The sequence below is a fragment of the Atractosteus spatula genome, chromosome 6 (genome assembly GCF_055471065.1).
Source record: "Atractosteus spatula isolate fAtrSpa1 chromosome 6, fAtrSpa1.hap1, whole genome shotgun sequence".
NCBI classification, from domain to species: Eukaryota; Metazoa; Chordata; class Actinopteri; order Semionotiformes; family Lepisosteidae; genus Atractosteus; species Atractosteus spatula.
The window spans coordinates 39103621-39125581 of record NC_142711.1 but is presented as its reverse complement, the minus strand read 5'-3'; the positions used below and the strand labels follow the sequence as shown (position 1 = coordinate 39125581).

Here is a 21961-nt window from a genome sequence, read left to right as displayed (position 1 = left end):
ATATAAGTGATCCATTCAGAAGTACCACCACAGTACCAGCATTTTTCAGAATATTGTAAGGAGACAAAGCTACAGAAACAAAAGACAACTTTTTTATGATAAATCCATGTGTGACTATCTCATCTGATTAAAAATTGTTTGCATATAGTAAATTAACTTTTTAATGAGACACAAAATATGGCAAAAGTCCCACTTAAAGAACTCTGTAGTAATTTTTCCTAAGCTGGTAATTAGATGGAATGAAAAAAAATATATATTTTTCAGGTTAAGAAATAAATTACTAACAGTATCTAACCTTTAATTGGAGAACAATATTCCAGCACACACACAAGATCCCTGTCTCACCATGTCCAGAGAAAATACCATTACCATCTCATGCCCATTAATTTGATTAAAAAACTCTGGGCTAGCCATCTCTGGTCTTTGACAAACAGAATCTACCCTTAAATTACCACTTTATAAAACAATCTTGTTAAAATTTTGAATTATCTCTGATTGACTCTGTAAACAGATTTTTTTTTCTCCAGGTTAGCAATTAAGAGACAATATGGAATAATGGACTGCCCATTTTACCTGTAGTCTTCCAAGCCCAGTGTTTGTTTGTTCTATTCACATCACTTACATGCTAAATGTTCAGAACATTTCATATTGATCCCAGTTTGCATTAATAACTTTTTTAAAATTTGCCTATAAAACCTGATAGATTTTGCCTTTCCAAGAGTAAGATGTGAAACTATTTTAACTTTTAAAATGCACCTCAAGTTTTTATACCTAAATCTGAGACAGAATCAACACCAAAGCTCTTAATAATAAAATTAAGTTTCTTAAAGCCTATGAATTCAGCTTTAATTTATAAAAAAAATGTAGATGAATGCCATTTTCTATCCTTATGTAATTTGTTTTTTCAGAATGTGGTGGAGAGATGACGAGTACATATGGCTCTATTAATTCCCCTGGGTACCCTGGAAACTATCCACCGAACCGGGACTGCTACTGGACTGTGACAGTGAACCCTGGACTCCTCATAACATTTGCCTTTGGGACTCTGAGTCTGGAGCATCATGATAACTGCAACTTTGACTTTCTTGAGGTGAATCTCAATTTAGACCAAAGTTTTAGGAGCAGATTTAAAAAAAACTATGATCAAACGTATTTTTTTAAATCTGTTTGTTTTTAGTGGGATGGCACTTTGGCACAGAGATTAACTTTGTTACAACAAGGTTCTGTTCTGGACCTGGGTAGCTACAGTATCTGCTTGGAGTTTATATGTCCTCCTCTTGTACACTTGGATTCTCTGGGTGCTCCAGTCTTCTCTCACAGTCCAAAGACATGCTGGTAGATTAATTGTCTTCTGGGAAAATTAGCCCTGGTATCACTGCATGCATGATTGTCTGTGTCTGTGTCTGTGTCAGTGCCCTGCAACGGACCGGCATCCCATCCAAGGTGTCCAGTTTCCCCTTGACTGAATTGGATAAAGTGATTAGAAAATTGATAGATGATTGGATGGTGTCTTTTTATTTGATATACCTGAAAAACACAAAAAAACCTTAACTTTATTATATTTGCATACTACATTTTTCTCTTGTTAAGAAATGTACCTTTTGCTTTATACATTTGCATATTCAGTAATATATTTTCAAAATTGTTGGGATTTATAAAATTCCAATTACAGGGGCTTCACACTTAACGTCTTCCTCCTTTATGCCATTCACTTTTTGTGACCGTGGACGTAAAAACTCCCCAATTTTACATCAAAGGACGTAAACTCCACCTTAAGAAAGGAGTCCAGAGTGTACAAATGTTTCTAGTAATATAATTGCAGATATGTTTGTATAATCTAAAAATCATTATACATATCACTGTGTTGTTTTATAAATCTATGTATTTGAAATGTTAATGATTTTTTAATACGTTTTCTGTGCCCCGACTTGTCCTTTGAAAGCAAAGCGTCATTAACAAACTCGGAGAAAGGTCGAGAAGCGCAAGCGAACTTGGTTGGTAAATAAGTTAAAATTATTAGTAACTCACTATAAGTAATTATATGTAGTATCATCCTGTACATAAAAGTTAATGTAGTATTTTGCTTCGTGTTTTTTTTGTGTACTGTGTATACGTGATACACTATGGGTTAAAATTATTTTTTAAAAATATGTTTAATTGTAATATGTTTTTCATCACTCACATGAGGCATACAAGCTCGCACACTCTCACACAATCTCTCACAAGCTCTCATTTATCATTTAAAATGATTAGTACTTCTAAAACGTTTCAAACAAGGTTAGATTACATTTAAGTGCTCTACTTGTGTCATTACAGTAATCATTTAGAAAACGTGAATGTTCTGTTTCCACAAAGAAAAAGTGAATGGAAGCTACTGTAGACATAAGTCATCATGTCCTGGTCCCTATTACTTTTGAAATAATTTATTGTTTTTGAGAAATGTGCTGCACTTAACGTCCTCCGAGGAATATTTACATTCTTTCGAAAGAACATCCTTCTTTTACAGTCCCCATTAAGAACTTTAGACCGGGACCTCCCAGAATCATTTGAGGTCCTGGAAACCTTTGTCCTTGATGTCCTTGACTTTGTAAAATCTGAAAATTTAAATGCACATTTTGAGTTGTTATTCTGATTACGTTTATTTGATAAGCAGCTCTGCTGTCCAACATTTGGCCAGTGTTGTTCCTAAAGGATTTTACCCCATGTGCACCACAAGGACCATGGACCATATTGGTTTTGTGTGCTGTGTAACCCTTACACACATCTATTGTTTGACAGATAAGGGACGGCCTTCTACCAGAAGATCCTGTGCTTGGCAGATTTTGCAGCAGTGTCTCTCCACCTCCACTGCAGACCACGGGACCACTTGCTTGGATCCATTTCCACTCAGACTTCACTGTGTCTGATCGAGGATTCCACATCACCTACACAACATCACCATGTCAGTACAATTTACTGTCTAACACAGTGTTTGCTTGTGCCAGATTGAGGAGAAGTGAGTTTTTCACAGCAAAGCATGATTACTTTTCAGAAAATCAGAAGAAGGTTTTGCTCATAGGCATAAACTGTACCAGTTTCCCTTACAGAGTGAGTAGTAGGATTATTGTTGATGGAGTGCTGTGTTGACTCATCAGCCCTTTGAGTGATTGACATCTAGCATACTAGTTTAAGTATTGAGATGACATGAGGGATTGGATTCAATGCGCTTTGCCTTGACCCCGAGGAAGTACACTGCTCTCCCTTGTAATACCCAGGGAATTCAGATCAGATGGGTACTCCTGGCACCCTAGCACACATCAATGAACAAGAGGCAATGAAATCTTATTTCCAAAAGCAACTAGCCCCTTCTACTGTTTAAAGCAAACTTTACCTTTTGTTTCAAACTTTTCAAGTAATCTAAAATTATGGGTAACATCTTTATAACTCAAGCAAAAAAAGTTAATCTTGATTTAATGTGCACCATGTCAATTTCCATTTATACATCAAGCTACCAAAGTCTGTGGGCTTGTGTTTCAAATTTCATATACAGTTGTACACTCAATGTTATTTGTTTTCTGTGGAAGTAGTTTGATTGACTGAACCATTTTATTATAGTAATTATAAAGAAAATATATTTTTGTTTATTGGTGGTGAACCATCAGTGAATGTGAACATTCTGGGCAGTTGCAGAAAATACGGCTGAGCTCACCTTTTGTATTATTGTAAAGTCTTACAATATAAAGGCAGAGAAGCTGGCATTATAAAGGTACCATGACAAAATCTGGTTACAAGGTGATATAATAAGATATAATTGTTCTCCAAAGTGCTTCAAAAACTAGAGAACAGTGAGGTAAAATTTTATTCATAACTGCCTTTCATTTGTATTTTACACAGTGAGTGTAAAGAATCCAGAGTTAAAATCATGCAGCATTGAATGCTGCCTACAAGCCATCCTTAGCTTCATGGAACTTCAGAAGTACACATCTTGGCACAAAACCTTCTGTCTAGTTTCTACCAGAATCATTACTAGACAGGCATGGAAGGTGCATGCCAGCATTGGTCAGCATTACAGTAATAAACTCAGCAGAAAACCTTTTGCAGCAATTAGTAGTCTTATTAATTTCTGCAAAGGAGTATGTACTCTGTCCCTGGAGAGCACTATTAGCCTCTGACCTTTTTTATAGGTGACATACTGTGTAGTGTCTGTATAGTGTCCAAATTGTCTTGACCTAACCTATTAGAAAATGGAAATATGATGCAGTGCTGAGGGAAGCTGTAAGCATCTGGTGCTTTTTTATGTTTGTGTTTCAGCTGACCCTGGTTGTGGAGGCACATACACTAACAGTGAGGGAGTCATCATTTCCCCTAACTGGCCAAACTCTTATGCCAATAACCGGCAATGCATCTATATCATCCGACAGCCAGTCAATGAGATTGTCTCTCTCAACTTCACCAACATGGACCTGGAATCTCACAGTGGCTGTGCCTTTGATTATGTTGAGGTAAACTGGATTTAGTCAGCAATTCCTAACTATATTAAAACGAAACACACAGTATTTTAATATTTTGTAAATATTGATTAATCAATTATTTCTGCATACAAATCTATAGGATACTTGTATTTCTTAGAAATATGTATTATATAAGTAATTATTCTTCTTACATTAACATTAACCTTCCTAATAATAGTAATAATTCCATGTCATTTGCCAAAGAACTTTATACCATATGGTGTCGCGGGAAGCCGGAGCCTACCTGGCAAGCAACGAGCGCAAGGCAGGGTACACCATTGACGGGGCGGCAGTCCATTGCAGGGCCAGTGCAAGCCAATCATACATGGGGACAATTTGGAGGCCACAGTAAAGGCCGAGGGGGAAAATGTGGCCCGGACACCGGGATAACTCCCTACTCTTATCGAGAAATACCCAGAGACTGAGAGTCAGGACCTCGGTTTAATGTCCACTATACTGGCGCATTAAGACCTACACTGACTGCAGGGAAGGCACCCCCTGCTGGTCCCTTTAACACCACTTCCAGCAGCAACCATAGCTTCCCAGGAGTTCTCCCATCCAGGTACTGACCAGGCTCAACTGATTATTATTATTATTATTATTATTATTATTATTATTTTGACGTAGTTCAAGTAGGTAGCTGCGTCAGCAGCGTAAACTGCAAAGGAACAGGTAGCGGGTTTATTCCATGCTGGAAAGAAAAGAAATGCAATGATTTGGCTGTGGATCTGCCTTCATAATATTATTAATAATTAATGCGCTTCGTAAAGCACAATGGTGCTGACATATTCCACAAAACTGCAGTGATTCTTTGCAAGCAGTCAGAATGTATTGTGGCACTTTTTTCACTACAGAAGTAAAATCTAATTCGAATAAATTATTTCTGTCAGAATTTATTTTATTATCAACATTAATGGTACGGCACAGTGGTGTAGTGTTTAGCATTGCTGCCCTAGCACTTGGCCCTGGGTTCAAGTTCAGACCTGGGGTGTTATCTGTATGTTCTCCCTGTGTTCAAGTTGTCTCATCTGGCTGCTTCGGTTTCCTCCCACAGTCATAAAAACCCAATTGTAGTTTAATTGGCTTCTATGAAAATTGTCTCTAGTTGTGAAGGTTTGTTATTCTGCCCTGTGATGAACTGGTGTCCTATGCAGGATGTACCCTGCCTTGCACCCGTTGCTTTCGGGACAGGCTTCAGCTCCCCTGTAACTCTGAATTGGACGAAGTGGTTAGAAAGTGGATGAATAGACATTATAATATATTCTTATGGTATTACTATATATATAATTTTTGGTTTGTAGAGATTGAAAGATCAGCCTTTGAAAATAAAAAAGGTGCATATTTCCACTCTAGCTCAAAATACAGACACTAGAGAGATTATCCAAAGGATATCCATACTGTAGATATATTGCAGGTATACTGTATCTGCAACCCTGAATCTAACCTGGCAAGTCAAATACAAGTTCAAGCATTGTGAAACTTCATTATAACACCAGACAAATTATGTTTTAAGGAACAAGACTTAAACAAGCATGGATATGGGCATATCATCCTATAATAGGCCAGAGATACATGTTGACATTTCTGTGCATTACGCATTGATTTTGCCTTGCTGTCTGAAAGACGATGATTTGAATCCTTCTCAAACTGATGTGAGACATACAGTACTTCATCTCAGTTGTGCAGAAACTAGGTCTTTAAATAAATAGGTCAAGCTCTATTTTTATACTTAATTGCTTTGTTTTTTCAATTTTTTCAATGACAATTGTTTGAAAACTAGAACCTCTCAAGTCCAGAAGCAGTAAACATGCAGCAAGTTTTTCAGCTGGCTGCAGCATTTGTGGTCTGGCCCCATGGGATGCAAATTCTGAGTTTTCTCCCAACTATTTCATTCCATCTGTAGAGTACAGTGTCTATCTGTACTATATCATCCCAGGATGCTGGTGTTTGCTGATTTTCTTGTTGTATTTTAAGTGCAAGCTAGATTTTTAGTAGAAATTCAATTCACACCTCACATACTGTGTTCCCTTACAAGAAATACAGAACAATAATTTTTGAAATAATTTAAAATCTTAAAATTTTCGAAAAAACTAAAACTTTGAAGTCTAAATGAGCCACATTACATATTCTTATTTCTTCTATGGGAGTTCTCTCCCATAATGGTCTGCCAGAGATCTTATAAACTCAGCTGTCAGTTTTCTCAGATTGTTTTGGGATATCAAGTTGTAGACTTTTATATGAAACAGAATGACTGAAACAGACAGAACATACAATATATACTAAGAGGCTTTCAAAACACAATAAATGTGTTTTGGAATAGTAGTGTTTTTTGTGTTTTTAATGTCTCTCAGTGTGCAGTATACAGTATATAATAGTATTTTCACATCTTTGCAGAGGATTCTTGCCAGCCTCTGGCCATAGTATATTGGTATTTGTATTTGGAACTAAGTGTGAAAACACATTTCTGCCTTTGAAAAGCACTGTGTTACACTCTCTGTGATGAGTAGAAAATGTGTAAATATTGATCAAATCTTGATAAAACAATAATAAAAAATAAAGAATTCTGAGTAAACGAATACACTAATACAGCAATACATTCCTCTGGACTCAGAAAGCACGGGTGGAACATGAAATGTGAAGGCTGGCAGGCTTGTGGGACAGGCTTCAGCTAATCAAAATAAAAGAGCCGTTATACTTTAGTAATGGTAGCTGTGTGTTTAAAAGGCCAAGCTGCAGTAGAGTCTGCAGCGAGTGGGCTGCCATCGGTAATTGTAAAGCAGCTGGCTGGTAGGACTTGTTACTGCCCAGGCCTACATAGTTGATTGAGTCTTTTAATTTAGATGGATGGCAAAAATAAGATTTGTATTAGTATAAATTAAGTATTTCATATTTAATTATTTAGAAATGTATTATCAGTTGTCTTGTTTAAAATATGTGTTTGTGTTTAAAATATGTGTTATGTGTTTAACTGTTTAAGAACAGGAATTTACAATGTGTGCATTGTGTTTACTGTACATTATGATGATTAGATACTGTACAAATGTATTTGTATTTAATTATGAAAATAATGTGTTAAGATTTTCTCCATTTAATGATGTTTTCCTTTGAAAAAGAATTTATCCTACCATGGTCATACTAGGCATTCTCAGTGTTTGTGCATTTACGGAAGAAGGTGCACTGCAGCATGTAGATGTTCACTGTCCACTATCGTTGATCTGTGGGATTATATTCCCATTATATAACTTGCCCAGTTTCTTTGCTCTGTGGTGCACAGTTCAGAATACAATTGTTTGAATAGACCAACTAACTTTGTAACACTTATATTGAGTTTTCTTTTGCCATTTTGTAGCAATTCAAAGCAATTTCTAGCGTCTTCAGTGTTGTTTTTAAAAGTAATCCTTTTTGATTATTGCTTTCTCATAAATCTTTTCAAAATTAACATACAATTAATCCACTCTGCTTGTGAAACTAAATAACTATAAAGAAGCCATAAGATTTAAATACATTAAACCAGATAAAGGGTTAAAAAAATACCAGATTAAAAAAAACATAAATATTTTCAAATTTACCGGGCATTCCAAAAGTGGAAGAAAGTGTGATATTTATCAGAAAGGGGGTGGGTCTTGGGGCTGTGATGAATGTCTGTGTGAGAGTGCTTTCCCCTGTCCTCATGACCATGAATCATGACTAGAACTCCATGGTAACTAAACAAAAACAGATCCTGAAATAATTTCTAGTCAACAGATACAACTTGTAGGTGTTGTTTGTTATTTACTTAATGTCTGAATTTCCTAATGAGCTCATGACAAGAATCCAGAGTAATGAAACGAAGAAGTCAGGCATGTTAAAAACCCTTTACACATGGCCAATAATGTAATGAAAAGTGTGAAGCAGTGGATGTCCATATAGTCACTATACATAAACATATTAATTATTTTGAAAAGTTTTAAAAGATCAATTTTAGTAAAAAAATCAAGTATAAAATTGCAGCTGTCATGGCACACTCTGGAACACAACTCATAGAAATGTAAGATGGAGATGAGGAGATCTCCGTAGGAAGTATAAAGGTGTTATTTCCTGGTTCTCTCATTTTTCATTTATAGTGGCTATATAAGTGTAAAATCAGAAGTACCTGGTTGCAACACCAAATACATTTATATATACATATATAAACAAGGCAGCAATCTGGGACTCAGTTGGTTGCCCATTCACAGCTGTTCTGACAAAGTCTGTCTGTTTCTTCATTTCCAAGTTCCAGTCCTGAATTTATCTACTGTATAAAAAGCCCTGGTGTTTTGCCATTTGCAGGTTCGAGATGGGTCATTGGAAACAGACCCACTAATTGGCAAATACTGCGGCTCCTCCCTGCCAGCTCCCATTACATCCACTTCGAATGCTCTGTGGCTCAGATTCAAGTCTGACGCCTCTGTGACAAGAGGTGGATTCCGAGCGACTTATCAAGTTGGTGAGAGATTGAAACATTTTATCAACCACTGTACAGACTCACTTTTTCCTCGGCAGTTAATGTATTTATCCATCATTTACACATTGCCTGTGTGCTTGTTTAAAATGATCATTTTTTTTCACATCTGTATTTAGAAAAAGACAAAATATCTTGCATCACCCACAATACAAAGTATACAGAAATGTTTGTCCATGACTCTTCCAAAATATCTGGGAATATTACAGCCATATTATCATTTTTGATGAGAAATTATGAGGTATAAACATACCTCATAACCATGTTAATTTGGTTTAACATATTAACATCTATAATCTTACTTTTCTGATTCAGTGTAAGAAGTTCAAAATTCAAATCTTTCACTTCAACTCTCCAATACAACACTTAATCCCTTTGTTTTAATAAGGCACAGGCACATTTAAATGGCTTTTAACCTCTCCTTTTGAAGTAAATTCCTCCAAAGTTTGTTTTTTAAGTTTTTTCATACTTAAAATCTGGACATCCAGACCAACTTGGTCTTTTGTTTCCAATTAATTTTTTAACTGAGCCCCAAACTCAAACTTGATTCAAAAGTTAGTTAAAATTATCCTGTCCTGCAAAAACAGAAAAAATAGTTTTATTTTTGCACTATAAGCCCAAATCAAAAGCTAATACCAATAGTTCAGGTGTTGGTGTTCAGGAAATTCAATGAGCAAGTTTCTTTTGTGCAACAATTAAAAGAGCAGGTCTGCTGTGAAACCAGCTTTGTAAGGTAGTGTGCGTATTCATTCAGCTGGGTTTGATGAGTAGAATTGTGCAGAGAACTGGTGGAGTAGAGAGCTGTTGCCATACCCTCAAGCCGATAACATCTTGATCAGTATCACATCCTGTTTATCACTGTGACATTTTTTAAAAGCAGTCTATATACATCTCTTCTGTGTTGAATTCATTGTCACCAGTCAGTGCATTGGGCCACAGTGTTGGCAGTGCTGGTTAAGGAAAAGGGCAATGTGCCAATCTGGTACCCGGTTACGTAATGGTGAACCAAATCCATTAACATGAGATTTAACATTTCTGATAGCACTGTGCTGAATTCAGCTGCTTTTTAAAATACAGTTATACTGTATCTTCTTATCACACATCCTGTCAAATGTTGTAAGAGGCAGGTTTTATTGACTTTTGGTAACCATGTTATCAAACGGACCGCCTCTTAAGGGAAAAGATAAAGATTCTTTGTAATTCCTTTTAAAGTCACACTCTAAATACCATGTTCTTTCAAGACGAATAGTAGTCTACACTCATTCATAGGCACAAAAATTACACAAAATCCATCTTTCTCTATTCCTCTACTTAATTTCATGTTTAGAAAGTATTATTTATTTATTAAAACACTGCTTTTTATTTCTCAGTTGGAATGAACTGTGAGATTGTAAAATTAAGTCATATTTTCATAATGGTTAGCTCAGTGTCCTACATTATGTTTGTAGGACCATAATGCTGTCAAGCATAACCGTATGCCATTCCATTAACTCTTCTTTTTAAATGTAGACTTGAAATGAAGGCATGGAGTCCGTGTCTGAATGACAAGCTTTCTTGAGATCCTCTGTGTGCCTATTGTACAGTTGTTGGTTTGTGAGCACCTCTAAACTCTTTTGCTGAGGGGAGGTGAACATTCTTGTATTTTCAAGTAACATGTACTGTACTAATAACCAAATCACAAATAACATATTTGTCAAGTGTTTAAGTGAGGTGTTCTTTATGCCTCATGGTGAGCCTTTACATGTTCTTACATGGCCATTGTTAAAAGCAGAATGAGTTACAGAGTGAGTTTTTTTCCCCACAGCATGTGGAGGAACCCTTTCTGGCTCAGGCTTAATTCGTTCTCCCTACCACCCAAACCCTTATCCTCATGACAAGAGCTGCGAATGGGTCATCACCCAGCCTACAGGCTATGTGGTCACTCTCAACTTCCTTTCCTTCGACATTGAGAGTGGAACGAGTTGTGGTTTTGACTATGTGGAGGTAGGTCACTGCAAAACTAGTGCTATTTATATCAGGTGTGACCTTCCCACTTCTCTGTATTGTTTAGTATGGATTACTGTATATGTGTAAATTTCATATTACACTAGTCACTAGCACTGAAACATTAAATTAAAATTGTTTTTACCAGTCCAAGTTCATTTTTGTGGAATGTGTGAAAGATCCTTGAATAATTTAATTTAGTAAATGCCATTTCTTTTACAATGGATGATTGTTCTTTTACAAAGGAAGCATGGTAGAAGCATGGTAAAGAGAAGTGTGATAAAGTGCGGTTTAATACACTGCGGGAAATCATGGTCCAGCTAAGATGGAATAAGCATGGTTAAAACAGAGGAAAAGATATAAACTACTGTGCAGATACTTCAGATCTTATTAAATTATTCCTGTCTTTGGGTTTGTCATGTCTTCGATACTGCTGAATGTGACCAGGCTTTCTCTTGGCTTCTGTTCCAAGGTCAGGGATGGTGCCACAGGTAGCTCCCCTCTGCTTGGCCGATATTGTGGACTGCAGATTCCCAGTCTGATTCAGTCAACCCAGAGGTCTATGTTCATCTTGTTCCACACCGACTCTTCGGTCACCAACCATGGCTTCACTGCCGAGTACAACTATGCTGAAGCAGGTACTGCTGAGGGGCCTCTGATTGTCTTAGATTGTGGGACAGAGCTGACATCCCATCTCATTTTGATCTCCTTATTCACTGTTACTTTTACAAAAGGGGAATGAAAATATATTCTTGTTCTATACTGTTTTATATTATGGTGCACTGATGTACTGTAAAAGTACCTTGTTATGACTATTATGTCATTGATTTATGTTATTGATAACTGTATTTTGTTGGTAGTACTTCATTGTTAAAAAAAATAACTACTGTAAAAATAATATGATCAACCACTGTAGTATTTTTCTTTCACCTTAATATAGGTATTCATTTGAGGACATTTACAGATTTGCCACTTCATTTTATCCAATTTATTGTCACACACATTGAATCCTTTTGTTATTAGTGTATAAGAACCCCTGATAATGCAGAAAACAGAAATATTCCCATCATCTCTACCTTTTTCTTTTTCTGGGATGGCCGTTGATAATCTGAAGATGATCATTTTACTTTTATTGTGTTATAAGTGTTCAATTTATGTATTACTAATCATAGTTTCTGAACAACTACGTGTATTGCAATTACCGACTGTGCCTTTTGAACTGAAACAGCTCTTTCCATACTAACCAGCTAGATCTGGTTCTGGTTATCTGGTTTAGGTTGTGGTGGGACACTTACTGAACCCTCAGGCACTGTAACCAGCCCTGGCCACCCAACAAATTACCCACATGGAGCCAACTGCACCTGGTACATCACTGCTGCCCCAGGGCACATCATCCGCCTGACCTTCTCGTCCTTCAATCTGGAATATCACCACGAGTGCCACTATGACTATGTAGATGTGTATGACAATGGCACTACTGCAACAGGATCCCTGCTTGGAAGGTACTTTACATTACTCTGTTCCAACAAAAACAAAAAATCTGGTATCAATGACAACATACAGTATTTTTTTATTTTAATATTATAATTTTATAATTATACTACAAAAATATAAGTAGGCAGCAGTCAAGTTTCTCATTCTAAGATTATTTTACATGTATTTTATTTAATGCACTCTAAACATTATATTACAGAATCAGAAAATAAATACAGTTAAATACCATAACTAAGGTAGGGTAAATATGTATATATTTTAAAACGCTTTTGGATTTGTTTTGTAAACTGATGGTAGTATACAATAGGTTACTGGGGAATATTAAGCAAATAGTAAAGAATTGTCATGTAATCAAATGATGGAAATGTTCAGTAAAGTCAGTGAGGAGAAAATCTAATGTATTAAACAATTAGAAATTATTGATTTTCTTTGGAATGAAGAATTTATAGATTCTAAAAACAAGCAAGAGGAGACCAGAAGCACACAGCTTTGAAAATATGTATTTCCTTTGTTACTTTGGCTACAAAATCAGTATGTTTTTTACGCGGTCTCTAACAGATATTGTGGGAGATCAGTTCCTCCATCACTCACAAGCACAGACAACCTGTTGACTATCCTGTTCGTCTCCGATGCAAGCCTAGCTACAGAGGGATTTTCTGCAGGCTATGTGACCATCAATGCCACTACAGGTATCACCCTACTAAGTGTTCATCAGCAGATATGGCAAAAAGTGAAAGCAAAGCCAGTGAGAAAAAAACACTAGTCTTTCCTGTCACTTACAGTGTTACACTATATGTACAGTAGCTCTTGGTGAACTGTGGTGTAATCTGTCAGTTGCTCCAATTGTAAAGTATGTGTTATAAAACTGTGGGATTAGTCACAGTTGTAATACAGTAGTCAATGTTACTAATTTTAAAATGGCAGGTCTATGCTAGTCTCCTAGTTACACTGTATGTGATGCACTGGTGACCAGATGAATTCATAAAAGATAGTTCTTAAACATCTTCTGTATTTCACTAAATGTGATGCAAAAGAATTACTGCATAGAGTTTACTTCAATTGCTGATCTTGTTTGGAATTAAAGAGGGGGTCAATGAAATAAAATTGTTTACTAAAAAGAAATATGTCTTGCATGTGGAACAAAAAACAATAACTAGGGTTGCCTGTGTCCTATGTCCTGTATAAAATCTACAAAGTGAACAGGGCTCTGGTTTAGTCTGGTATCATAGAATGTGAATTGGTTAAAAAAAGTTAGAAAGCTATTATTTCAAGACAGGTAAGCATTTTTAAAAAGAAATACTTAAACAACTCAGCACTTCAGATATTATATCAACTGGTATATTTTAAAAAAATGTATTCTTGCAGAAACAGTTACAATATGCCAAACACTAGGAATTTATTTAAGTTGGATCACGAGTAGTGATCTTATTACATTTAATAACAATAAACATATTCTTGTGCCACAAAAGAAAACAATTTCTTTGTGGCCTTCTGAGGTATTTTAAATAACTGTTACTTATTACATAGTTATATATTTTTATTTTTTTCTAACCCTGACAAGGTTTTAAATTTGTATAAAGCATACCTGCTGGTTCCACTTTCAAGATTTCATCTCTTGGGGATATCTCCAAAGCTGATGTTTTTTTAACATCATTTGCTGCTAATGGAGAAATAGTAGCTATAAGAGCTTCTGTTGCTTATGGTTTAGAGATATTAAGAGCAGCCTCACAAAGCATATGTGCATATTTTTACATTATTATTGGGTGTGATAATTATCATTGTGTGATTTCTAACTCATAAGTAAGAACATTTATTAATATGGAAAAGACAAAAATAGATAAAAAAAGATAAAAATCCATCACATAATTGCTAGCTCAAAGAATTAATAATTACATGTTAAGGCACTTCTGATGTTTTATAAATATATAAAATTGGTTCATGAAGTATATCATTATATATACAGTAGGGTGAGCAATCATGGCATTGTATTAATGTTGTTAACTATAAAACTGGAAAACTATGAAAATCTGTAACAGTAAAAATCACAGAATGCCTTTCTGGGCATTGGAACTGAAATGTGTTCATGTGCTCAAGAGAACTGGAAGGGTTTCAAAGCGATTTTCTAATTTAATTAGATGTTTTTCATGTTGGACTGAGGTCTGTTTTACCCTAACACACAAAAACACAGTCACGCTAAAACCCAGTTTTACTTTCCATAGTCCTGTCTGCCAGTCACCACAAAGGATCTTTGTACTTTCTGCTGGCTTTTTAAAAAGAGTAAAATCAGTAATTGAATAACCAACATAAGAAGGAATGCAACAATTTGATTTTCCATTGCCTCTGGAGATGAATGTATTGGAGTTTAACTTACATTAGTTTTTTAAAAAAGAGACTAGTCTATAAATTGCTGTGTTTTTTTAATCAAAGCACTTAAGAACAGTTACAAAGAAGAGGAGGCCATTTGGCCTATCTTGTACAAAGCTAATTTATCGGAGGTTCTTATCCAGTCATTTCTTGAAAATAAATTTAAATGTGGTAAGCAACTTTTTAAAATTTGTGCTCTCTTTGAGGTGTTCCTATTTTTTCCCCCCAGACTGTGCAGAAGTGTACACGTCCCCTACGGGAATATTGACATCTCCCAACTACCCAAATAATTACCCCATGAACAGAGAGTGTGTATACAAGATCATTGTAGAGACCAACAGGCAGATCATGCTCAACTTTACTGACTTCACGCTGGAAGGCCCTTATCCCTCCTGCTCCTATGACTATATTGAGATCAGGTAAAGATACAGAGCTTGCTGCTGGGATTTATCACATGGTACTGTTGCAATTTTTCCATGAGCATGTGCTTCAATTTTCAGGTTATTTCATTGAATTCCTGACGTCTGATTGTTTTTTAGATGCTTTATATTGACAAGGCTCTATTTTACATATGTATATACGTATGCTCATTTGTACATATAGTGTACAGCTAATCTGCCGTATTCAATCAGAACAATCAGAAATTGTAACAGTAAATTGCGTGAGTACTTGACAACTTTTAGGAAAATCAGTCTCACACACAGATTCTTAAGACACAGTATACAATTTATTGCTATAACCAAAACCTGCATAAAAAGCAACAATGTAATAGGATATATCTGTGAAATGATTTACAGACACAAGTTAATATGCATTTACTATTGTGACCTAAACATCAAATGTGCATTTGCAATAAGAGTTCAAATCTTGAGAATTATGATGTGAATATTAAAATTTTACTCAAAAAAATCCGTTGTCCAAACGTCCTTGATGAGTTTAAACTTAAAATAAACTGAAGGTAAAAAGCTGGGCTGGGCTTGTCTGTGGAAGCAGAGGAGAGAGAGGCCTCCTTGCATTGCTTTGCAGCTTCCATTGGCCTCACGCAACTCTGCCAAAGGTAGTGTTTTGCTGATTTTGGTCTTTAAAACGGTCTGTGCAGTTTGTCTTCTTGGTGTCCACAAGGTAGACAAAATGAGAACCCACTTCGTTCCGTGCTATAGCTTTTGTTCGGAAAATGCTCAGAAACAAATGGATGCCGACAAAATTCAATGCGATTCAATTTATTTTTGTATAGCGCCTTTCACAACAAGGTTGCCCCAAGGCACTTAACAAAGCTGTGTGACAATACATGACATTACAAAAACAAAGAGTATGTGGAGATATTGTGAATTTGCTGGCACAATATTTAGCTGTAACAGTAAATTGTGTGAGTTTATTTTGATTATTAGGAATCCATCAGCAGAAGAACAAGGAGTCTCCACAAGGATTATAACACACAGAATACATTTATTGATACATAAAAACAAAAACACTACATTTAGTACTAACTTCCTAATCAGTTTATCAAAATAATCAACAGTCAGGCACTCGTAAGTAACTACAGCTAAAATAAATAAATGAAATTGATATTCACATGTGTTAATATAGCAGTTTTATTCTTGTGAGGGTGAATATTGAGTTACACACATCCACAACCGTGCATTTGTAACTCATGCACAGAAATATGGGGGAACAGCTGACTGGGTCTGTCACAGCAGTGTCCAATACATGCTCTACTGGTTCAGAGAGAGAGAAGGATCCTGCTGTAGCCTCATGCTTACAGTTGATTCGCTCAAATAGAATGTCTGGGTCAGTCTGACTGGGGACAAATTCTGTGCAAATGAGTGCGCATTTGGAGGCAATCATTAAAAAGGGGAGAAACTCGGTTCACTCCAAGCGTAGTGGCTACTGTTGAATAATGCTTTATTCAGGGTTGTCACTGAAAAGTCCAACCGTATTGCTCTGGTGATATCTACCACACAGTGGGAGCTAGCTGGTCACAAGGTCCTGCTGCAGGCTATACTTAGGGCAGAATTCTGTTTTTAAACATGGGCTCACTCTCTAACTCAGCGCTTCAGGAAATATTTTAAGTCCCAAAGTTTAGACAACAAGTGTGGCAAGGCACATGGTTCTGTTGTCAGTCAGCCAAGTTGCTTCAGCAGAGAGAGGGGCCACTAAGTTAGAGGTGATGCACCGCTTTTTAACTGTGGAAAATATAGTTGGTTTTTTGTCAGTAAGCTACCATTTAGAGTGGAGACCCACACACTGCAGGTCCCTGAATGGTTGGTCATCTTGTTAGATGATTGCCCTTGGCCTGTGACCTTTAGGATTTCCTCCAGATGTGCCTATGTCCCTCTACCAGATATCTAGGCACCAGCAGTGGAAATCCATCTTTAAGGGGAATTAACAATGGATCTGGACTATCCTGGTAAAGATCCTTATCCGAAAGATTAGCTCATCTCCCTTACTTGCTCACACACAAAGACCAATAAGTCTTCCTGTGGCCCTACAGAGAGGGAACCCTTTTGCTACATTCCTGTGACAGGCTACAGGATGTTTGGTCCAAGGACACAAGATTGTTAGAAATACTTAATATCACTTAATTCTAAGTAGGCCTTGTCCCTGTCTAAGTTTATTGATGGGGTGAAATACAAACAAACAATCCATCTTCACTATATATTATTATATTGTTCATTTTGATACAGCTTTTACAATGTTTCTTATCAGAGGGGCCTCTATAGCCACACACAGACAGAGACAGCATCAGGCTGCTTGGTCAAGGCACACAAAGATTATCAGAAATTTTTAATACAGCTTAATTCTAAATGAAATGATTGACCTTGTTGCTACATTACAAATCAAGCCTTTGTTTATTTAATTTCTCTCCGTGATGTTGGACATCAGTCTATAATAAGGGTCTTTTTAAAGAATGCTTGCTCATGTGAAAATAAATTGTATAAACTTAAAGTACATTGATACTCCAAAATAACTGTACTGAGTGAAACTGTCTCATTTCATTAAATGAGGTGTAGATGAACTTTAAATGAGGATGAGCTAACATCACATCTGAATCTGGATCTTAACACTAAACTGTCAAGGTAGGTTTGGGTCTTCTTTTCGCTCACAGAGAAAGAGCAACTTCTGAAACTTCCCGGGCGCATTGCGTCCTACAATTGTAAAAGAAGATGAATATCTCAATGGGTGATAAGATGAATATCTCAACAGGTTGATGGTTTGGAGGAGTCAGTCCACAATTCCTCCTTCTGCCTGTGTGGCCACAGGGGTCTGTACTGTGAGCCAAGGCATAAAGTTATGGTTAGTGATTGAGTGGTTCTCATTTTAACTTATAGGGAAAATATTTACAGGGCCTCTTTAATATACTCTTTTTTTATCTTTCTTCAGAGATGGTGGCTATGAAACATCCCCTTTGATAGGAAAGTACTGCAGCGAACAGCCTCCGCCTATTCTCATCTCCCACAGCAACAGATTTTGGATCAAATTCCGCTCAGATTCCAGTGTGACAGCAAAAGGCTTCATGGCACATTGGGATGGGACACTGACAGGTAGAGACCCAGAGAAAGTCTTTCATTTAAATACATATTATTGTGTGATTATACATTATCAAAAATTAATATAGCCTTGTATACAGTAGCTGTATTAATTTATCTTATATACTGTAATGCTTTTAAATAAGTATAACACTTGGGTACAGTTAAGCTAAAGTATGCCAGTAATAAAATTTTCATATTGGGACCTGGGATATGCAGAAATCTTCCTAATAATTTAACATAGTGAATTTGTTGTATTTCTGTCATCCTATTGGCATCACTATGCTTCACTGCTTGGGACCATGAGTAGTAGTATGGTGAAACCACAGAAGTGGAAATACAAAGTTACTATTGTAAATTAAAATAGAAATTGGTGAGCTTTTGTTAGGGGATGGTTGCAATATTTCACTAAATTCAATTCAAGAAAAGTCATGTGTGTGAAGGCCAAACTATAGTAACACAGGAGGGGAAGACAATTGGAGCCAGGTACTGAGAACGTGTTGCTGGGACATCTTGACTACTATTAAATTAGTGGGCACACTTGTTAGATCAGAGTTTTGTAATCAAAATAAATGTATTGTATGTTAATTAGCTAAATGTTTCTCTGTCCCAGTTTAGTCTGCACAATGGAAGAACCATGTCTTTCAGTGAAATAGATTGAAACATTCAGGTCGATATAATAATTTTTATTCATATAGTAATACTCCAATAGATGGTATAGATTAGTACAGGACAAACAGCGTAAAAAATGATTGCACTAGAAATATTTTATATACCCATCCTGTTACATCTGCATCACCTGTAATTCTGCACTCAGTGGATATAAAAAAGTATTCCATCCATCGTAAAGAAGAACTATTTTTAAGTCCATTGGCATCATTACTGAACTGACCATAGCAAAGATTGTGTAAACAGTATAGTGGATCACTTGCTTTGGTTCATAAAAGAATAAAATGCTAGTGTTGCTTCTGACATACTCATTCTTCACTATTTTAATTTTTGTTTTAGTTTTTTATGGTATGTTGTTGGTGTTTTTTCTATGGACTCCATAATTTACAGTAAGGCTAAGCCTTTGTCTTAGTCTTGTACAGGGCTGTGAAATAATTCCTTGAAATTTGCATGGTCATTTTTAGGCTGTGGTGGCACCTTAACAACAAACAGTGGAAGTTTTTCTTCCCCAAACTACCCTCTGCCATACCACCCCAATGCTGAATGTTACTGGATGCTGAAGGCCCCAGGAGGTAGTCTGATCCAACTTCAGTTTGGAGACTTTCACTTGGAGTCCAGCAGCAATTGCAACTATGATTATTTGGCGGTATGTGAGGCTGTGCCGGTACTTGTATTTTAATGCACCAGCACAGAGATGCTCTGCTCATATTCAATAAATTCACTATTAGATAGAATGATTTCATACTGGTGTCTGAGCTTGCAATGAAGAAATAATGTATATTTTTGTGAATGTTTGGATATTTTTAAAGACATTTTGGTATAGCCGTATTCTAAGAATTATTTATAGAGTGAATTAAAATTCACTTAATAATGAATTATTATGCTGCAACATTGTAAAATGCAATTATTACATATAATTATTAAAAAATGAAGTATTCTATGGCAGATCTATTAACCATGTTAATGAACAAGTATGTTATTTAACACCTATGTATTGGTAAATGATAACTGAATAATAAGCCTTGATATATTGAACTAACAGCAATTTAATTGCCCATATTTATTAAACAAAAAGTGATGTAACTACTTTGTATTATAACACTTTTTTGCTAAATTGTAATTGTTAAACAAACCATGACTTGATATGCTTCTTGTTATGGATCTAGATCTGTAACAGATTGTCTGAAGACTCTCACTGAATTATTGTAAACTAGACAAACCAAATGTAACAGAAATCTATGTCATATAAACATGCATGTTATCATCTCATATCAGTATTTCAGGATTTTTCTTTTTCTGGATTTGGATTTCTAAAATCCAACGTATGTTGCAGGTAGCTATAGTGTTTACTCTCTGTAGTAGGGAATAAATAGCTTAAGAAATCATATTTCTGGTATATAATTAACATTATGTAAACTTACACATTCAAATATTTATGCTTCTTGCTTTTTATCGTGTATTACAAAGATGTTGGCTAACAGTCCGTTCTGCTTTTCTAATAATTGCCAACGGAAACTCTCAATGGGGTCTTATATGTGTACATCAGTCACTGAGTGGAACACACTTTCAACCTTTGAACATGTAAAACTGTTAAGATATAAATTCACAGTGACTTCAGTTCAGAAGAAAAATAAATTCATAAGCCACAGTGTACTTAACGCTTTTGGGGGTGTGATGAACCTAGCTTTTAAATATTTTTTCATTTATTTCCACGGTGCAGGTATATGATGGTAACAGTAGCAACGCCAGGCCTCTTGCGAAGCTCTGTGGCAATGAGCTGCCTGCACCAATTCGCTCCAGCAGGGAGAAAATGTACATCAAGCTGCGCACTGACAACTCTGTATCGGCTGGTGGATTTCTGGCATCATATAATCAAAGTAAGCATTCATGGTTCGATGTCAGAGCAGTTAATAGAATATGCAGTGCCTTCATGACAATGCTTTGGAATCTGTTTCAATTTGCTGAAATGGGAAAAATACTTCCTTTAATAAACAGCTGTCAGATTTAACCTTTTCTAATGACATTTCTTCATTTTTCTTTTCACAAATGAACAGGCTAAAGTGATCAAAGATCTATAATTTTTTAATAAAAAAATAAATGACAAGGAACATTTTTACTATTCACTTGTGTTGAGGTATAGAATAAAAACACTGGGATTAGTATTACACTTACAGAAACAAGAACACTAACTGCTTTTGTGCTTTATTTTGAAAAAGTCCAACATAATTGTATTTTGGCATTGGGTTTTGGGGAGGACAGGGGAGAAATTTCATACTGTACATAAATTTAACACTATTTCCCAACTTTGCTCTGAAGATTCCCAATGTTTTGTAAAGTCTGATTAAGAGTCCCAAACCTAATCGCAGTATAAACATACATTTTAAATTCTTCTCCATTGAAAATATCTTTAAATCAGATATTAATGCAAAATGGAATGACTTTGTTTTCTTGAGCACTTACTGAATGAATATCTGTTTCCCTACTTACAGGATTTATTTTGATCTTAAGAATATGCTTTAGGTGTAAAACAATATCAATAGTGGATTATTGTCCTTTATACCGGCCTTCAGCCATGGTGTTCATGCTTTCAAACCTTAGTTTTACAGATCTTTCTACAATCTTACCTATACTATATAAGGATGTAATTTTTACATTTTCTGTGTCTGCACCTTGTATCACAATGGTTCTGAAGAGATCTTTTGGTCTATTTGTGCTCATCACTCCAAGACAATGAATGAAAATATTTTTTAACTATGTTAAATGCAAATATCTAACGTGGTCCTACTGAGGTATTTGTGTTATTTGAAAAATCACTTCCCCTTTACATGAAATTTAGCTCCAGATTTAAATTACATTAGGTAATACATAATGTACATTATTAGACGTTTACATCACAAAAAGTTCTGAGAGCAAGTGCTTTTGTTATAAGAAAAAGAAATGGAACAAAGAGTTTT

General features: G+C 35.8%; 1 protein-coding gene across 1 annotated transcript in view; it reads left to right on the top strand.

Moving 5' to 3' along the window:
* Positions 1 to 21961, top strand: part of cubn (cubilin (intrinsic factor-cobalamin receptor)) — a 133957-nt gene that overhangs the window by 18264 nt on the left and 93732 nt on the right. Inside the window, exons 15-26 of the mRNA XM_088918786.1 lie at positions 909 to 1090; positions 2779 to 2941; positions 4291 to 4481; positions 8799 to 8955; positions 10775 to 10953; positions 11426 to 11591; positions 12230 to 12455; positions 13006 to 13136; positions 15041 to 15230; positions 18193 to 18353; positions 19472 to 19653; positions 20728 to 20884. Of these exons, the coding sequence (XP_088774912.1) occupies positions 909 to 1090; positions 2779 to 2941; positions 4291 to 4481; positions 8799 to 8955; positions 10775 to 10953; positions 11426 to 11591; positions 12230 to 12455; positions 13006 to 13136; positions 15041 to 15230; positions 18193 to 18353; positions 19472 to 19653; positions 20728 to 20884 (2085 nt within the window). The remainder of the gene's footprint in view (positions 1 to 908; positions 1091 to 2778; positions 2942 to 4290; positions 4482 to 8798; positions 8956 to 10774; positions 10954 to 11425; positions 11592 to 12229; positions 12456 to 13005; positions 13137 to 15040; positions 15231 to 18192; positions 18354 to 19471; positions 19654 to 20727; positions 20885 to 21961) is intronic.